General features: G+C 44.6%; 1 protein-coding gene across 3 annotated transcripts in view; it reads right to left on the bottom strand.

Moving 5' to 3' along the window:
• LOC119973504 (peroxisomal succinyl-coenzyme A thioesterase-like) overlaps nucleotides 1–19,104 on the bottom strand; it is a 95,606-nt gene that overhangs the window by 49,431 nt on the left and 27,071 nt on the right. For 2 of the 3 annotated variants that reach the window (XM_038811739.1, XM_038811740.1), the window contains 2 exons: nucleotides 5,836–6,069; nucleotides 4,461–4,560 (listed from right to left, as the gene is read on the bottom strand). In XM_038811739.1, coding sequence (XP_038667667.1) covers nucleotides 4,461–4,560; nucleotides 5,836–6,069 — 334 coding nt within the window. Of the gene's footprint in view, nucleotides 1–4,460; nucleotides 4,561–5,835; nucleotides 6,070–6,328; nucleotides 6,334–19,104 lie in introns of those variants that run through there. The other variant, XM_038811741.1, reaches the window with a different exon arrangement.

A 19,104-nucleotide genomic window follows, 5' to 3' on the forward strand; every position in this document is an offset into this window, starting at 1 on the left:
AGCTAGGTTTTGTGGACCGTATCAGATTGAAAGGAAATTAAGTGAGGTGAATTCTGTGGTAAAAACACCAGATAGAAGGAAGACTCACCGAGTGTGTGTCATGTGAATATGCTTAAACGGTACTTTGAAAGGGGAAGAGAGAAAAAGGAGGTTTTCATGATTCTAACTCAAAGTGACGAACAAAATCCAGATGACTGTGAATTTGACATAGAACAGTACAGCACAGAACAGGCCCTCCGGCCCTCAATGTTGTGCCGAGCCATGATCAAACCCATGTATCCACCCTATACCCGTAACCCAACAACCCCCCCTTCACCTTACAGTTTAGGACACTACGGGCAATTTAGCATGGCCAATCCACCTAACCCGCACATCTTTGGACTGTGGGAGGAAACCGGAGCACCCGGAGGAAACCCACGCACACAGGGGGAGGACGTGCAGACTCCACACAGACAGTGACCCAGCCGGGAATCGAACCTGGGACCCTGGAGCTGTGAAGCATTTATGCTAACCACCATGCTACCCTGCTGCCCCAGCATATCTCAAATTAAATTGGAAAATGAGGATGTTCTTAAAAATTGGGATGAATTGTTAAGTTACCTTCCAGAGGAAAAACAAACTGACCTGATAAGAGTTATTGATATCACATGGGCAAGTTTGTAGAGATAAATTAGGAAGTACTAAAATGGCTATACATGATGTAGATATGGAAAATGCTGTTCCGATCGAACAACATCCATATAGACTTAACCCTTTAAAATTGGCACAGGTTAACAAAGAGGTTGAGAGTATGCATAAAAATGGCACAATTGAAGTGGGTTGCAGCCAATGGAGTTCATCCATAGCGATGGCACCTAAACCAGACGGTACCCAACGGTTGTGTGTGGACTATCGAAAAGTAAATGCAGTTACAAGAACGGAATATTACCCTATCCCACATTTGAAGGATTGCATTCAGAAAGTGGGACAATCTGCTTTTATTTCCAACTTCCAGACATGGAAAGAACATTTAAAACATCGTATGGAGTTCTTCGATCGACTTCAGGCGGCAGGTTTGGTGATTAACCTAGCCGAAAGTGAATTTGGAGAAGACTGAATCACTTTCCTTGAGGAGTTTCTGATACCCTCAAGACGAAGGGAAATAATGCGATCTCTTAGCATGAATGAATTTGATCGAACCTTTGTGCAAAAGATTTGTAGCGTGGTTACTCCACTGATGGAATTGCTGACAGGGGACTTTTAACAGGCATTTGACTGCCTGAAAGCTGTGATCACCAGTGCTCCTGTATTGGAGAATTACAAGGGGCTCTGTGGTCAGATTGAACTAAATATCTGATTCGAAAGAGAAATGCCGAGGAGTAGAGGAATGGATGGATCGTGCAGAAACTTTCTTGTTCAAAGAGATTGTCAATAGAGAAGGTTTTCGGTTGGAGCAAGAAGAACGGAACAATGGACTATATTATTATGCCTGTTTGCATGTGTTGTTTTTTTTAAACGAAAAGGTATATTTACTGTGTACATTTCTTCGTGGATGGTGCAAAAGTGAAAAATGAAACCATCTTGAAGTTGATGGGTTTTATTTTCTTGGGGGGAAGGTGTCATGTGAAAGTGCCTTTAAGAATTGGATGTTTAAGAAATGTACCTTTAAGAAATGAAACTGATAATATTACTGAAGTGATGTCACAGGGGGGAGGGGCTGAGCTCACTTCTGCTTTTTGGGAGTTTTAGTTTCAGTTTGAAGAAAGCTTGGGTTTGGCTGTGAGCTGCATTGCTTGTGATCTCTGCCATGAAGGACTATCTCTTAATCCTTTGGTGATATCGGAATTGTAAAAAGGTCTCAGTATTGAATATAAATCTAATGTCCTTCTGTTTGAAGGATTTGTTAAGTCTTTTGGATGTGTAAAGGAACAGTTTGCAGGATTGGGTAGTGTTGTATTATTTTCGGGGTTATCTTTGAAGTCGGGGGTGTTAAGAGATCCAATGTTTATTTAAAAGGTTAATTTGAGTTCACAGAATAAACATTATTTTGTTTTAAAAACCACGTGTCCTGAATTGTAATACTACACTTGGGGAACAAGCCGTGTGCTTCAAAAGCAACAATCCATTAAAGGTGGGGGTTAGTTGAACTCTATGATACATTTTGGGGTTCTGAAAACACCTCTCCCATAACAATATTGAGTGAGGTCATCTGTAGGTGAGGAGTATCAGGCAAAAATGAGCATCAATCTAAATTGACATTTTTCAGAGATCACCGTCAAGTTACAATGAATTATGGAAGATGATGGAATTTGACAGATTATGTATGGGAAGAGGAAACTGAAATCTAAAAAAGGTGGTTTTCTTTTTTGTGCAGATCACCCTACTTAGAGCTAGAGAAAATAAAGAACATAATCGATAATAATGAGACAAGGGGTGAAGGAGGAAGATCTTGCTCTATGAAAACTGGAACCTGTTTTATACATGACTCACAAATTGAAATGCCATTTAATCCACATAGGAATCAACAAATGAAATCAATAACATAGCAAATGGTCAAATTTTATCTTTTACAAATTATAACAGGATTAGTAAATGGGGGTTTGTGAGTTACAATGAAACTGGTGAAGTCGGAAAACCTGGGCTGCCATCCTTAGTGAAGTGGGGTCAAATACATAGGAGTCTACTACACACACCTACAGGAGAAAACAGTAGGAAAGATATTTGACTCACAGCAGTAGAGTTATTATGTGGAGCATTAATGCCCAGGCAATGATATTAAATCATTAATTTCTGTTTTGTTACACACAGTCTACTCAAAATTGACAAGGGAGAAAGAATATATTGCCTTAAGGCAGTGATGCGAGATGTCAAATTTGAGCAATTACTGGTACAAACCATCTACCTCCCTTGCAACTAAAATGATCAGTTATTTTCTAAATTCAATGTATTTTGTGCTAACAAAAGCAAGTAACTCATTCCAAGTAAGCAGAGAGGACTAATCACAACCTTCAAATAACCTGTCCAAAACAAAGTCACTGAAAGGTGTCTGATTTAATACTAATGAAATGAGATATTGAGATGATGCGTTCAAGATACCAATCATAAGAGTATGACAGCCTATTTCCCCCATCCTGAACAAACAGACAAGGGAGATACCAAAACATTCTTATCGCTTCGCAAGAAGTCACAGAAACAAACATTAATGAGAGGGATGGTCCCACAAGTAATTAACATCTTAGAAGGTTAGTCAAGGGACTGTGGGATTCCTAAATTTATTGAATTAAGTTTACTTGGTTTTGCACAAAATAGGAGCTATGGGAAATTATATCAGCACGTGTCCATCACCCTCAAGAAACCAATTAGAAACTGATCATGCCCACATGGACCAATCACAGACTGATCACACACCCCTTAAGCCAATTAATAATTAGTCCCACCTCATTTAGGCCAATCAGAATGCAATATCATTGATCACATCATGGGTTGTAGTTAACCGAGTTGCACACTGAGTATAGAACTGAAGTCCATTTGTAGTGCCTGCTGTTCAGAGAGAAGTGGTTAGGGAAAAAAAAACGTTCAACTGCTAATTTAGCCAGTTTGGGTAAAATCAAGGGTCAAAAGGGGGGACAGAAGGGATTAAAATCATCGAGTGTAGCAGGATTCCTGGGAAACTGCTACGACTGCAAGTTACAAACTGCAAAAACAAGGACAATTGATAAAGAGGAACTTTGATAGAAGCCATATGTTACTGATCTCCAGATAATGGTCAAGGACCAGGTATATGTGTGTTAGCTACAGAGTGAATAGTATAATTATGTAGACATCACTTGTTAGTGAGTGGCTATTGTAATTAGGCAAATGTATTGATGTTGTAATTGATTCACTGAAATCATGAATGTCGAGTGTCATAAAGTAGTAAATTTAAATGGATACTTTCAGTTGATATATGTAAATCACTTAGATGATTACATCGAGTTTTACACATCCAAGTTATGTACTATTTGGGGAGTCCGTACGCCATCTTGTGGATATGGCTCCCCGGCATGCTTCAATAATTCTGTAAAAAAGGAATGCTGCCTGTGTCTCGGGATAGGAAACAGAAGCTGATGTGGCTGGATAGCTGGCTATTTTCCCTAACACCTTGGCTACAGATCTTGACCTGTTGGCCATCAAAGCCTCTGCTACAAGGATATCTGCGAGTGAGATAGAAAGATGGCAGATATTGACACTAACAACCTGGATTTATTTTGTTTTGCTCATATGGAGATTACCAATGGAAATGAAAATTAAATGGGGGAAAGAGGAGCAAGCAGGAAAATAACATATTTTCTTCCAATTTTCCAATCACTGAAATGATAACAAGTTTATTTGCTTCCCAAGGTTTAAAAACACAAATTCAGAAAAATATATATATAAGCAGCCACTAGTTTTTAAACAGATGCATATTGTTTACTGTCCGTAGCAATTTTTTTTAATTGTACCGTTTTCCAGGGCGACTGCCAGGCGCAAGCTTCATGCTCCATATTAAACCCATCGGCTCGTGGCCCATGTAAGTGCCTCCATGGGACTTGTCTCTGGTGACTGAATAATACAATTAAGTAACATTTACAATAAGAAACATTTCTAACTAGATTAAAAGCTCGATACTGAATACCGTTCATATGAAAAATAGAGCTTCCTCATAGTGCTGGATTACCAGGACAAGCCAAGCCACACTCCTTTTTAATGGCACTCGCTACTGTATTCTGGTAAGTGTTCACTAACACACTGAAAAACTATGAGTATCAGAATGAATGGCGAGTGAATGTATAGGTGGGTATAGGGTGGGTGGGGTAAGTAAGTGTAGAAGCAAATGGGTAGGGCAATCGGTGGCAAGGGTGGTGAGGTTGGATTGGGTCAGGTGAAGTAGGACTGTCAGCAGAGATGGGCGGTAGGGTGATTAGGGGAGGAGGGAGTCAGGTTGTGCGGTTAGATCGGGTTGGGGGTGGAGTTTGGGGGTCATTTGGGGGCGGTTGAATGGTACAGTTGCGTCAAGTAGGGTGGGGATGGGGGGAAGAATCGGGTGACCAGGAGGTGTCAGTGTGAGCGATTTTGGATGCCAGTTGTGTAGTTACGCAGAAGGTAGTCTAGGATTTTTCTCTCTAACATTTCCTGGCTAACTATTCAGGTAAGTAATTGAGAACTATCCAAAGTCTCCGACTCCAAAATCAGAGTTAGAGATTTTCTTTGGAGGGTCCCAGGGAGCAGGGGAAGTGCCCATCAGATGTTCAAACTTCTGGGCAATTCCTACGGAGTCAGCGCATTGGGACCTCCAAGGGGTCACGTATCCCATCTTGCAGGGTAGGCCCAGCCTCCAAGGATCTGTAGTCCGGATGATCTGGGGCATTATGCAGAAAAAGCCTGCCAGCAAGAATTAACTAACAGCACAGACAAATGGTTTGTACTTTTGGAAAACTTTTTTTCTTTTTATTTAAAATTCCCAATTCATATTTTTTTCCATTTAAAAGGCAATTTAGCCATCTGCCCTGAACATTTTTGGGTTGTGGGGGTGAGACCCACGTAGACACGGGGAAAATGTGCAAAATCCACACGGACAGTGATCCGGGACAGAATCCGGGTCCTCGGCGCCATGAGGCAGCAGTGCTAACCACTGCGCCACCCCTGTACTTTTCTAAAACACAGGGCATACATCAAATATTTTTTTAATGTATTAACACTGAGATGGCCGGTGTCGGGAGGAGCGATGTCATCGATGGCCCCAACCCACCTGTCCTTGAGGATTAAAGCTCTCCCCAGTATTTCAATAGCATGGAATTACTTTGTAAAAGTAGCACTGTGTAACTTGATTGTACAAACCTTGAACAATCCCTTCTGAATCACTGGCATAGTGGCCGTATGCCTCCCACCAATCAGCATCCTCAGATAGCAGCTTTGATTGCAATGTCACACGTTGGCTGGGCGCTAAATGTACAACTTCAAGCTGGACTTGCTCATCGATAAGGCCTCTTGTTGGCTCTGCTCTGATTATGGGTGCCACCCTGTGATTGTATCTTTTCATAGCACCTAGATTTTTTTTAAAGTGTCCACAGCCTAGTGTGGAATGGAAACAAATTTAAGTTACACATCTCCTGATGTACAAGATGGGTTCAGCTAAATAAAATTAATCTGAACTCTCACAAACAGAACTCAATCTTGTGGAATCATAATATGCTGGTTTTGCGATGGAGCAATCAGCCACAACTTAGATTTATATAACACACGTAATTAAAACATCCCAATGTGCCATAGATAAGCTTTATGAAACAAAACTTGACACCAAGCCACATAAGGAGATATTAGTTCAGGTGACCAAAAATGTGATGAAAGATGTAGGTTTTAAAGAGTGTTTTAAAGAACATGAGAGATAAAGAGAAACAGAGCAGTTTAGGGAGGGAATTCCAGAACTCAGACCCAGACAGGTAAAGGCATGAACACCAAAGTGGAGCAATTAAAATCATGGATGCAGAAAAGGCTTGAATTAGAGGGGTGCAGAGAGTCCTAGGAGAAGTGGGGAGGGATAAGCTACAGATAGATTTGGAAGCAAGGATAAGTGTCCAATGGAACTATCTCCTGGAGGTACGGTTTGGGTTTGGACCAGGATTCACCTCATGACTGGAACCGCTGTACTGCGCTCCCAAGGCGAGCATACGGACGAACACCACCAGCTATGGATATTTCCAGCTGCACTGACGCACAAGGCAGTGTTGCCCCTTATCCCCGCTGCTATTTGCCCTGGCACTTGAGCCACTGGTCATCGTCCTCAGGTCGGCAAAGGGGTGGAGAGGCATCCAGAGGAGATACAGAGAGCCCAGAGGATTGCTTTATGCAGATAACCTACTCCTCTCCATCTCAAAATCTCGAGCCAACATGGGAGGAATAATAGACCTCCTCGGGAGTTTGGAACCTTTTCAGGCTACAAACTCAGTACGAAAAAGAGCAAAATGTTTACCATAAACCAGCCGGGAGAACCATGGGGGGGCTAGCCTTCCCAAACTTTCAGTCTACCACTGGGCAGCTACCGCAGAGTGTACGAGGCTGGGTCAAAGACCGGGAGCAGACTGGGTAAAAATGGAGGAGAACTCCTGCAAGGGACATCCCTCCGAGACTGCCCACAACCACACTCCCATCCACCCCAACCAAATATAAGAAAAATCTCAGTGGCAGTGGCCATAGTTGAACGTGGACCCAACTCAGACAACACTACGGACTAGCGGCAATGTTCACCATGGCCTCCATCTGCAGGAACCATAAATTCACCCCAGCAACGTTTGATGCCTCTTTCAAAAGCTGGAGACAGGATATGGGGACACTGGCAGTAGGGGACCTATATGTGGTTGACAAGATAGCGACTTTAGGGGAACTGACAAACTACAGCTTCCAGAAGGGAACGACTTGCGGTACATGCAACTAAGGAACATCCTCTGCAAGGATTTGATTTGATTTGATTTATTGTCACATTAACCGAAGTACAGTGAAAGGTATTTTTTCTGGGCAGCACAGTGGCACAGTGGGTAGCATTGCTGCCTCACGGTGCCGAGGTCCCAGATTCGATCCCGGCCCTGGATCAATGTCCGTGTGGAGTTTGCACATTCTCCCCCATGTTTGCGTGGGTTTTGCCCCACACCACAAAGATGTGCAGGGTAGGTGGATTGGCCATGCTAAATTGCCCCTTGATTGGAAAAATGAATTGGGTACTCTAAATTTATTTATTTTTTAAAGAAAAGTATTTTTCTGCGACCAAAGGAGCGTACACAGTACGTAGATAGTTGACAAAGAAAGAATAATTGACGTACATAGTAGACAAAGAAAGAATAATTGATAAAGTACATTGACAAATGGTACATTGACAAACAGCGATGGGTTATAGTGCGGGTAAAGGGGCCAAACAAAGCAAATACATGGGCCGGGATCCTCAGATCCCATGCCGGGTCGCAGAATCGCCGGGGGTGGGGGGGGATGCGAATCCCGCCACGCTGACGCCAGCTTTTGGCGGCAGAGCAGCGCACAGCACTCCAGCGCCGTTCTAGCCCCCTAGGAAGAAGTGAATGCCTGGGCCTGGAGGCCCATTGACGTCGGCGTCGCTCGCGCCGGTTTTGACGCCGGCGTCAACAATTGGCCGGGATTTCGGAGAATCGCGGCCATGAATGTGTGTCGTCGTCCCCAACCAACCAGGCCACTCCCTGCTGGACAAACTTCTGACTGCAGTCGAACTCGGGGACGGTGACTGCACTGACATGTATGGAGAAGTATTTGAGGAAACAAGATTACCGCTGGATGACAAGGGAATAATGTGGGAAAGAACTCGACTTGGAAATGTGGGTGGGGGGGGCGGGGAGAGAGATTCTGGATGGAGGCACTGCACAGGACAAACTTTACCTCCTGAGGTGAAGGACAAATGCAAACGGTGCCAGGGAGGCCTGACCAACCATGCCTACATGTTCTGCTCATGTCCCAAACTTGTCCACCTTTTTCTAGGCCATGTCCAAGGTTGTGGGGGTGAGGGTGGTGGAGTTTTCGGTTTATCAGGACAGCCAGAACTCCCTATCAGAATGGGGAGAAGGGCTGAAGCCCTAGCCTTTGCCGCCCTGATCATCCGCAGGAGAATCCTGCTCGGCTAGAGATCAGCATTGCCACCTGAGCATGCAGACTGGCTGTCCAATCCATCCAAACTCCTCAAACTGGAAAAACTAATTCACCATCAGAGGATCGGAAGAGGGCTTCAGAATACCTGGAAGCAATTCACCAAACTGTTCAAAGGCCTGTTCGTAGCCAGCAACCAATGAGGGAAGGTGGGGGGAGCGGAGAGGACTGAAACAACCAAAGAATGAAAAATAGAGAGGAGGACGGGAACGGGGGAGGAGAATGAATCAGAGAAGCACAAGTGGAGGAAACAACCCAAAACACAGTGGAAACGGGGTTGGAGGCCCAAAAGGGCATCGTAGAGAGGAGATAAACCCAGGAAGGATGTCCAAAACAACAGCTAGGAGGGCACACCTGGGTGAACGCAAACAAGACCCTGGTATGTTTTCACACCAGGGAGCCACACATAAATAGCTGAGCAGGGCGACCGACCACCAGGGGCCTAAAACAAACAGGACCCCTCCCCAAACCTGTAGATATGTTCTCAAGTTAAGTCAAGTTATATATAACAAAGTATGTTAATTCCCAATTCACATTTTAATAATAATCTTTAGTGTCACAATTAGGCTTATATTAATGATGTAATGAAGTTACTGTGAAAATCCCCTAGACGCCACACTAAGGCGCCTGTTTGGGTACCCAAAGGGAGAATTCAGAATATCCAAATAAGCTAACAGCACATTTTTCGGGACTTTGTGGGAAGAAACCGGAGCACCCGGAGGAAACCCACGTAGACACCGGGAGGACGTGCAGACTCGGCACAGACAGCAATCCAAGCCGGGAATCGAACCTGGGACCCTAGCGCTGCGAAGCAACAGTGCTAACTACTGTATACTGTGCATGGTATATTCTCAATGGATCCCTTTTATTTTTTATTTCTTGGTCTTTCCTCATGTGTGGTAAATGCTGGTGTAACAATGTTGTTACCAGCCAAATGTAAATAACCAATAAAAACACTCATTTAAAAAAATATAAAATCTAGTAGAGAACCAGATTCTGAGAACTCCAAGATTGCAGGTGATCCTAAGAGGAGTCCGAATCCAATAGTACTAACAGTGAAGACTCACATGAGAGTTCTGTATCCCGTTTTTTGTTCAGAATATTAAAATATTATAAACAACTGCTACCGAATAGACTTGTTACTAACTCGTCTTGCACAGATGGCAAAGATAGCAAGTCATTCTTCCAAAGCTAGGAAAGAAGAGAGCAACTTGGAAGAAGGAAGTAAATCTAACTTTTCTAAAAATAATTTGTTACAGCCTTTTTCAGTAAACCCATTGCTATCCACGTGCAAATATTTCCCAGAGCATGCCTGTTTTGAAGGAATAATAATGTCACATCAGCTATTTAGGACAGCAATGACGGTAAAGTGACACCAAGCAAACGGCAGATTAACCCATATCCTTTTAAAGGCCCACAGTTTCTCTCCAAGGTAAAGGAAGCAAAATAGCAAAGGAGATTAAATAATTAGCGATCAATTCCCTTTGGAATTATTTTGTTAACATCCATTAACAAAAGACAGAAAGTTCGTAGAACCAACAAAAAGTTTATGGAACCAACAGAAAGTTCATGGAACCAGCGATGTGTTATCAGAAGATAAAGAAGAAAAGTTGGAATCTAAAAAGCACAAATTGTATAAGGTTGTATAACTAAATGGAGATAAGAGCTGTGATTACAAAGACTCCGATCAAGGTAAAAGCTGTAAAACAAAGAATGGTACCTATAAAACCATCCAACTCTGCGAAGATTGTACCCTCAGCTTTACTTGTCCCTGAAGGTAACCATGTTTTTCTTTATTTGTTCATGGGATGTGGACGTCGCTGGCTGAACCACCATTTATTGCCCATCCCTGAGGGCATTAAAGAGTCAACCACATTGCTGTGGGTCTGGAGTCACATGTAGGACAGACCAGGTAAGGATGGCAGATTTCTTTCCCTAAACGACATCAATAAACCAGATGGGTTTTTACGACAATCGACAATGGTTTCATGGTCATCGCAAGACTTTTAATTCCAGATTTTTTTTAATGGAATTCAAATCCCACTAACTGTCCGTGGGATGCGAGCCCAGGTCCCAGAGCATTACCCTGGATCTTTGGATTATTAGAACAGTGACAATACCACTGCGCCACTGCTTCCCCCGCTGTGAAGGATGTGGTGAATGTGATTCACACTATATATAGTTGCCAATATCTCTCCATGTATATATGTTCGTTAACTACCCATTGTAGTGCAGTTGCACTATCCGACCACCAGGGGGAGTCACCCTGGGAGTACGCGAGAGTTTGTACTGGGCTCCTCCCTTGACTCCGCCCAGGACTCCTCCCCCTGGGACCGATGTATAAAGATCAGTGCCTTAGAGCCAGCCTGCCAGTTCAACTGAAGTTCAACGACGAATAGGCTGGCTCTATTGTAAGTGTATTAAAGCCTCTGTTCAGATCCAACTACACGTGTTCGCTGAATTGATGGTTCCATCAATTTAATACACTTAAAAAGCTGCCGAAGTATAGCATGGAATCCGCTCTAAAACCAGGACGTCTAGAACTCGATCCGCAGGATGCAGAGGCGAAAGAAAACTTCTGCCACTGGCTGAAATGTTTTAAGGCCTACCTGGCCGAAATCAGCACCGCTGAAACTACGGAGGAACAAAAGCTCAGCTTACTGCACGTTAGGGTAAGCCACAGAATTTCTACACAACTAAATCCAGCCGGTTCCTACACCACAGCGCTGGCGATTTTAGACAAAATGTATATTAGGCCCATGAACGAGGTCTTTGCCGGCATGTGCTCATGACTCGCCGACAACGGTCTACTGAAACTTTAGCTGAATTTGCACGCGAGTTGACCAATCTCTCAAATGACTGCAATTACCAGGCCGTAACCGCGGCCGAACATAGGGAGCTTGCTGTGCGGGATGTTTTTGTAGCGGGCCTTCGATCTAGCTATGTACGCCAGAGACTATTAGAAAATTGACCCCAGGGGGAACGGACAGGTGGAGAGGGAGAACGCGACGGTCTGGAAGACCGTCCTACTGACCCTCAGGTCGAGGAAGCTCCAAGTTTCCCAATGGCAGGAGGTCCTCCCTGAAGCGCTCCACGCAATTAGATCCCTCCTGTGTACAGCTACCAACCAAACCCCCCACGAGCAGCTCTTCATTTTTTCCAGGGGCACAGGGGTCTCACTTCCGGCGTGGCTGAGGACACCAGGCCCGGTTCTCCTAAGGAAGCACGTCAGGGTGCACAAGACCGACCCCATTGTTGAAAAGGTGCGCCTGCTTCATTCCAACCCACGCATTTGTTGAGTTCCCGGACGGTCGCCAGGACACAGTATCCCTCCGGGACCTGGCACCCGCTGGATCCAGCCCCCCATCTACCCCCACCGAGGAACTCCTTTCCCCGTTCCTATGCGGCCGCCCCCTTGCGCCCCCGATTCTGCGAGCTCACCCCACCAGTCCCGAGCGCCAGCACCAGCCCGCCCCCCGCGCCCCCAGTCTCCATTCGACCAGGAGGTGTATGAGGCTCGGACAAGACTCGCCCTGGAGCCGGCAGCCGTACCCCAGACCTCGACGCCCGCCCAGCCACCGCAAGAGGCTGCAACCCCGGTGCTCCGCAGATCAAAACGGACAATTCGTCCAACGGACAGACTGACTCTTTGAGTCACCACCCCCGCCGGACTTGATTTTTTTAACAGGGGGCGAATGTGGTGAATGTGATTCACACTATATATAGTTGCCAATATCACTCCTTGTATATATGTTCATTATCTACCCATTGTAAGTGCAGTTGCACTATCCGACCACCAGGGGGAGTCGCTCTGGGAATACGCGGAATTTGAATGGGTGACCAAAAGGCAGAGAAAGAGCAGGAAGGCAGTGCAGGTGTCCCCTGCGGTCATCTCCCTCCAAAACAGGTATACCGTTTTGGATACTGTTGGGGGAGATGACTCACCAGGGGAAGGCAGTAGTAGCCAGGCTTATGGCACCGTGGTTAGCTCTGCTGCACAGAAGGGCGGGAAAAAGACTGGCAGGGCTATAGTCATATGGGATTCAATTGTAAGGGGAGTAGACAGGCGTTTCTGTGGTCGTAAACGAGACTCCCGAATGGTATGTTGCCTCCCGGGTGCTCGGGTCAGTGATGTCTCCGATCGGCTGCAGGACATACTGAAGGGAGAGGGTGAACAGCCAGTTGTCGTGGTGCATATAGGCACCAACGATATAGGTAAAAAAAGGGATGAGGTCCTATAATCAGAATTTAGGGAGTTAGGAGATAAGTTAAAAAGGACCTCAAAGGTAATAATCTCAGGATTGCTACCAGTGCCACGGGACAGTCAGAGTAGAAATTCAAGAATAGTCAGAGTGAATATGTGGCTTGAGAGATTGTGTAGGAGGGAGGGGTTCAGATTTTTGGGACATTGGAACCGGTTCTGGGGGTGGTGGGACCATTACAAACCGGATGGTCTACACCTGGGCAGGACTGGAACCAATGTCCTAGGGGGTGCTTTTGCTAACACTGCTGGGGAGGTTTTAAACTAATGTGGCAGGGGGATGGGAACCAGATTAGGAAGTTAGAGGTCAGTAAAGAAGCAGCAACTAAAGCCAGTAAGGTACGAGACAATAAACTCAATGTGACTAAGGGGAAGAGTAGACAGGGAAGAGATGATGAACGCAAAGGTGGTCTGAGGTGCATTTGTTTTAATGCGAGAAGTGTAGCAGGTAAGGCAGATGAATTTAGGGCTTGGATCAGTACCTGGGAATATGATGCTATTGGTATTACTGAGACTTGGTTGAGGGAAGGGCAGGACTGGCAACTGAATATCCCAGGGTATAGATGCTTCAGGAGGGATAGAGAGGGAGGTAGAAGGGGTGGAGGAGTTGCATTACTCATCAGAGATGATATCACAGCTGTGATTAAGGAGGGCATGATGGAGGATTCGAGCACTGGGGCAATATGGGTGGGACTGAGAAATAGGAAGGGTGCAGTAACATTGTTGGGACTTCAGGCCTCCCAAAAGCGACCATGAAGTAGAGGTACAAATATGCAGACAGATTATAGAAAAATGTAGGACCAATAGGGTGGTTGTGATGGCAGATTTTAACTTCCCCAACATTGAATGGGATTCGTGTAGTGTTGGAGGCGTAGATGGAGCAGAGTTTGTAAGGAGCATCCAGGAGAGTTTTTTAGAGCAGTATGTAAATAGTCCAACTCGGGAAGGGGCCATACTGGACCTGGTATTGGGGAATGATCCCGGCCAGGTGGTTGATGTTTCAGTCGGTGATTACTTTGGGAATAGCGATCACAATTCCGTAAGTTTTAGAATACTCATGGACAAGGACAAGAGGGGTCCGAAAGGGAGAGTACTAAATTGGGGAAAGGCAGAGTATAACAAAATTCGGCAGGAGCTAGGGAATGTGGATCGGGAGCAGCTGTTTAAGGGTAAATCCACATTTGAAATGTGGAAGTCTTTTAAGGAAAGGTTGATTAGAGTGCAGGACAGACATGTTCCTGTGAAAATGAAAGATAGAAATGGCAAGATTAGGGAACCATGGATGACGGGTGAAATTGTGAGACTAGCTAAGATGAAAAAGGAAGCATACATAGGATCGAGGCAACTCAAAACTGATGAAGATTTGGAGGAATATCGGGAAAGTAGGACGAATCTCAAACGCGCAATAAAGAGGGCTAAAAGGGGTCATGAAATATCTTTGGCTAACAGGGTTAAGGAAAATCCCAAAGCATTTTATTCGTATGTAAGGAGCAAGAGGGTAACTAGAGAAAGGATTGGCCCACTTAAAGACAAAAGAGGGAATTTATGCATGGACTCAGAGGAAATGGGTGAGATTCTTAATGAGTACTTTGCATCGGTATTCACAAAGGAGAGGGACAAGACGGATGTTGAGGCTAGGGATGGATGTTTAAATACTCTCGGTCAAGTTGTCATACGGAAGGGGGAAGTTTTGGGTATTCTAAAAGACATTAAGGTGGACAAGTCCCCAGGACCGGATGGGATCTATCCCAGGTTACTGAGGGAAGCGAGGGTTGAAATAGCTGGGGCCTTAACAGATATCTTTGCAGCATCCTTGAGCACGGGTGAGGTCCCGGAGGACTGGAGAATTGCTAATGTTATCCCTTTGTTTAAGAAGGGTAGCAAGGGTAGCAGGGATAGTCCAGGGAATTATAGACCTGTGAGCTTGACGTCAGTGGTAGGCAAACTGTTGGAGAAGATACTGAGGGATAGGATCTATTCACATCTGGAAGAAAATAGACTTATCAGTGATAGGCAGCATGGTATAGTACAGGGAAGGTCATGTCTTACAAACCTAATAGAATTCTTTGAGGAAGTGACAAAGTTAATTGATGAGGGAAGGGCTGTAGATGTCGTATACATGGACTTTAGTAAGGCGTTTGATAAGGTTTCCCATGGCAGGTTGATGGAAAAAGTGAAGTCGTATGGGGTTCAGGGTGTACTAGCTAGATGGATAAAGAACTGGCTGGGCAACAGGAGACAGGAATAGTGGTGGAAGGGAGTGTCTCAAAATGGAGAAGGGTGACTAGTGGTGCTCCACAGGGATCCATGCTCGGACCACTGTTGTTTGTGATCTACATAAATGACCTGGAGTAAAGTATAGGTGGTCTGATTAGCAAGTTTGCAGATGATACTAAGATTGGTGGAGTTGCAGATAGCGAGGAGGACTGTCAGAGAATACAACAAAATATAGATAGATTGGAGAGTTGGGCAGAGAAATGGCAGATGGAGTTCAATCCAGGCAAATGCGAGTTGATGCATTTTGGAAGATCAAATTCAAGAGCGGACTATATGGTCAATGGAAGGGTCTTGGGGAAAATTGATGTGCAGAGAGATCTGGGAGTTCAGGTCCATTGTACCCTGAAGGTGGCAACGCAGGTTCATAGAGTGGTCAAGAAGGCATACAGCAAGCTTGCCTTCATCGGACGAGGTATTGAGTACAAGAGTTGGCAGGTCATGTTACAGTTGTATAGGACTTTGGTTCAGCCACATTTGGAATACTGCGTGCAGTTCTGGTCGCCACATTACCAGAAGAATGTGGATGCCTTGGAGAGGGTGCAGAGGAGGTTCACCAGGATGTTGCCTGGTATGGAGGGTGCTAGCTATGAAGAAAGGTTGAGTAGATTAGGATTGTTTTCGTTGGAAAGACGGAGGTTGAGGGGGGACCTGATTGAGGTCTACAAAATTATGAGAGGTATGGACAGGGTGGACAGCAACAAGCTTTTCCCAAGAGTGGGGGTGTCAGTTACAAGGGGTCACGATTTCAAGGTGAGAGGGGGAAAGTTTAAGGGAGATGTGCGTGGAAAGTTTTTTACGCAGAGGGTGGTGGGTGCCTGGAACGCTTTACCAGCGGAGGTGGTAGAGGAGGGCACGATAGCATCATTTAAGAAGCATCTAGACAGGTATATGAATGGGCAGGAACAGAGGGAAGTAGACCTTGGAAAATAGGAGACAGGTTAGATAAAGGATCTGGATCGGCGCAGGCTGGGAGGGCCGAAGGGCCTGTTCCTGTGCTGTAATTTTCTTTGTTCTTTGTACGCGAGTGTTTGTACTGGGCTCCTCCCTTGGCTCCGCCCAGGACTCCTCCCCCTGGGACAGATGTATAAAGATCAGAGCCTTAGACCAGCCTGCCAGTTCACCTGAAGTTCAACAACGAATAGGCTGGCTCTATTGTAAGTGTATTAAAGCCTCTGTTCAGATCCAACTACACGTGTTCGCTGAATTGATGGTTCCATCAAAGGAAAAGAGAGAATGTAAAGCTGGAGGGGTTGAAGAATGTTTATTGATTAAAAACAAACCAAACAATTCCCTCAGTATTGACAAGACAGCTTGTAGTTTGGCTGCAGAAGACTTGGATTTAACATTCAAAGACTGGCTTCATTACCGAGAGATAGAAAGGCAGAAGAAACATAGTCAGGGGGTTCTCTCTAATTTGGACAGTCAGAAACCTCATATGGGAAACACATTGCCTTTGACTTTGAAGAAGGGAGTAAAAACAAGGCAATGTTTGAAGATATCAGAGGGGGTTCCAAAACCAAAGACACAAACCTATCTTTAGAAGAAGAACAAAGGAGATATCTCATATTGAAACAATATAGACAGTTGGAAACACCAGGGTGCACTCAGTTAACTAATCATGATGTAGACATAAGAAACTCTGAACCAATAAAGCCACATCTGGCAGGACTGAAACCATGGAGACTGGGTCAGTTAGAGAATGAAGTACAATGCATGTTGGGTATGTGCAAAAACAAGTGAAAGGGCTGTGGTCCACAGAACACCAAGTAGAATTTGGGAGATTGAAGACCATGTTAGTGGGCGAAACAGTCCTGGCAGACTTTACAGACCATTTAAAGTGGCCACAGATGCCAGTGACCTGGGGGTAGGGGCAGTGCTACTAGTTCTTCAGCACTTTGTAGTCTATGTCCAATAAAACAATAAACAAAGCTTAGTTTATACAAACCATAATCCTCTTGCATTTATAGAGAGGTTTAAAACCCAGGTTGCAAGATTATTCCATTTGAGTTTATTATTACAACAGTTCAATGTGAAAATTGTACATATTCCCGGAAAGAATAATATGATTGCAGAAGCTTTGTCACAAGTTTACGGGCTGCCCAGTTACCAATGTAGAGACTGGGAAGGGAACTTGTATAATGGGAATGGAAGGACGGATATGCGTTTGTGATTTGTGTCTTGCATACTTCATAATGAAACATCCGTGCCCTGACGTTTCATTCCTTTTAGGGAGGGAGATTTGCAAGGGCCTTTCCAGAGGATTCCCTTATTTCCCTTTTCTCTATTTTTTTGATGTTATCATTTTCATCCATGGATGCTTAATGGGCATGTATCTTTAAGTCAAGCAGCAGAGAGATTGATGAATTCAAAAAGTTGCAACATAGTATACTCTGCGAGCTTGCACTTGCATACCACCTCCAACAGGGTACTCCTGCTCACCAAATGCCCGGAACACCAGCTTGTCACCATCAACACACTGTTGCATCAAAAAGACAAGTTCAAGACTTCCTGGAGACATTCACGATCAAAGTACTGGCACATGTTCAACTTTGTCATTGTCCGATCCCAAGACCAAAAGGATGCCCTCATCACTACAGCGATGACCAGTGCAAATGACTGCTGGACAGACCACTGGCTTATCCGCTCCTCTATGTGCATCAAATTCCATCTGAAGCAACAGAAGATTAAGAAAAAGCTTAGAAAACAGATCAATGTTGAGCGGCTTCAAGAGCCAAAGACTCTACTGAACTTCCAACAATGCCTTCTTCAAAATCTCCAAGTGTCCATTCTAATCGAGGGGAGAAAAACTAGAAAGAGCTGAAGACAGCCATCACCTCAAGCTGAGAAGAAACCATTGCTACAAGACAAGGCAACACCAAGACTGGTTCGCCGAGAATAACCACACCATCCAAAACCTCACCAACAAGAGGAGGAAAATCTCCATGACATAACCAGCCAGGCAAAGAAAAGAGCTCAGCAATCTGCCATGCAGTACTTGGGGTGCTGCTCGAGCAGGTGCTTTAACCTGGTTGGTATCAAGTGTTGTTGGAGCTGCACTCATCCAGGCGAGTGGAGAGTATTCCATCACTCCTGACTTGTGCTTTGTAGATGGTGCACAGGCTTCAGAGAGTGAAAAGAAAAATTACTCACCACAGAATTTCCAGTGTTTATACGGTTGGTCCAGTTAAGTTTCTGGTGAATGGTACTTCCCAGGATGTTGATGGTGGGAGATTTAGTGATGGTGATGCATTGAATGTCAAGGAGAGGTGATTGCATTCTCTTTTGTTGAAGGTAGTCATTACTCATTACCAGGCACGATTGTTGCTTGCCGCTTAACAGTCTAAATCGGAATGGTGTCCAACGCTTACTGCATGCAGAGATGGACTATTCCATATTTGAGGAGTTGTGAATGGTACTGAATACTGTGCAATCATCAGGAAACATCCCCACTTCTGAACTAGTGTTGGAGGGAATCTCTGACGATAGTTGTGCCAAGGGGAACTCCTGCAGTAAATGTTGATGCTGAGTTGATGAGCTTTAAACAACCACAACCATCTTTTTTCTTGCTAAATATGATTCCAACCATTGGAGAGTTTGACTTCAATTTTGCTTGCACTCCTTAATGCCAAAAAAAAGTCACTCTCACTCACATCTCAAATTCAGCTCTTTCCTCCATGTTTGGACCAAGGTTGCTTTTCCTGTTGTGCAGTTGTGCCAGAAAGGAATACATAACTGTTGCAATGCATACATTTGTTCCTTAAATATTAGCCATTTCCTATCCACTGTAATTTCTTTTAATGAAGTTCCCAATTTTCTTAGCCAACTCACACCTCATACCTTTGTAGTTTCCTGTGTTTAGATTTAAGACCCTAGTTTCAGATCGGACTTCTTCACTTTCCAAACTAATG

Source organism: Scyliorhinus canicula, chromosome 11 (assembly GCF_902713615.1).
Source record: "Scyliorhinus canicula chromosome 11, sScyCan1.1, whole genome shotgun sequence".
Classification (NCBI taxonomy): domain Eukaryota; kingdom Metazoa; phylum Chordata; class Chondrichthyes; order Carcharhiniformes; family Scyliorhinidae; genus Scyliorhinus; species Scyliorhinus canicula.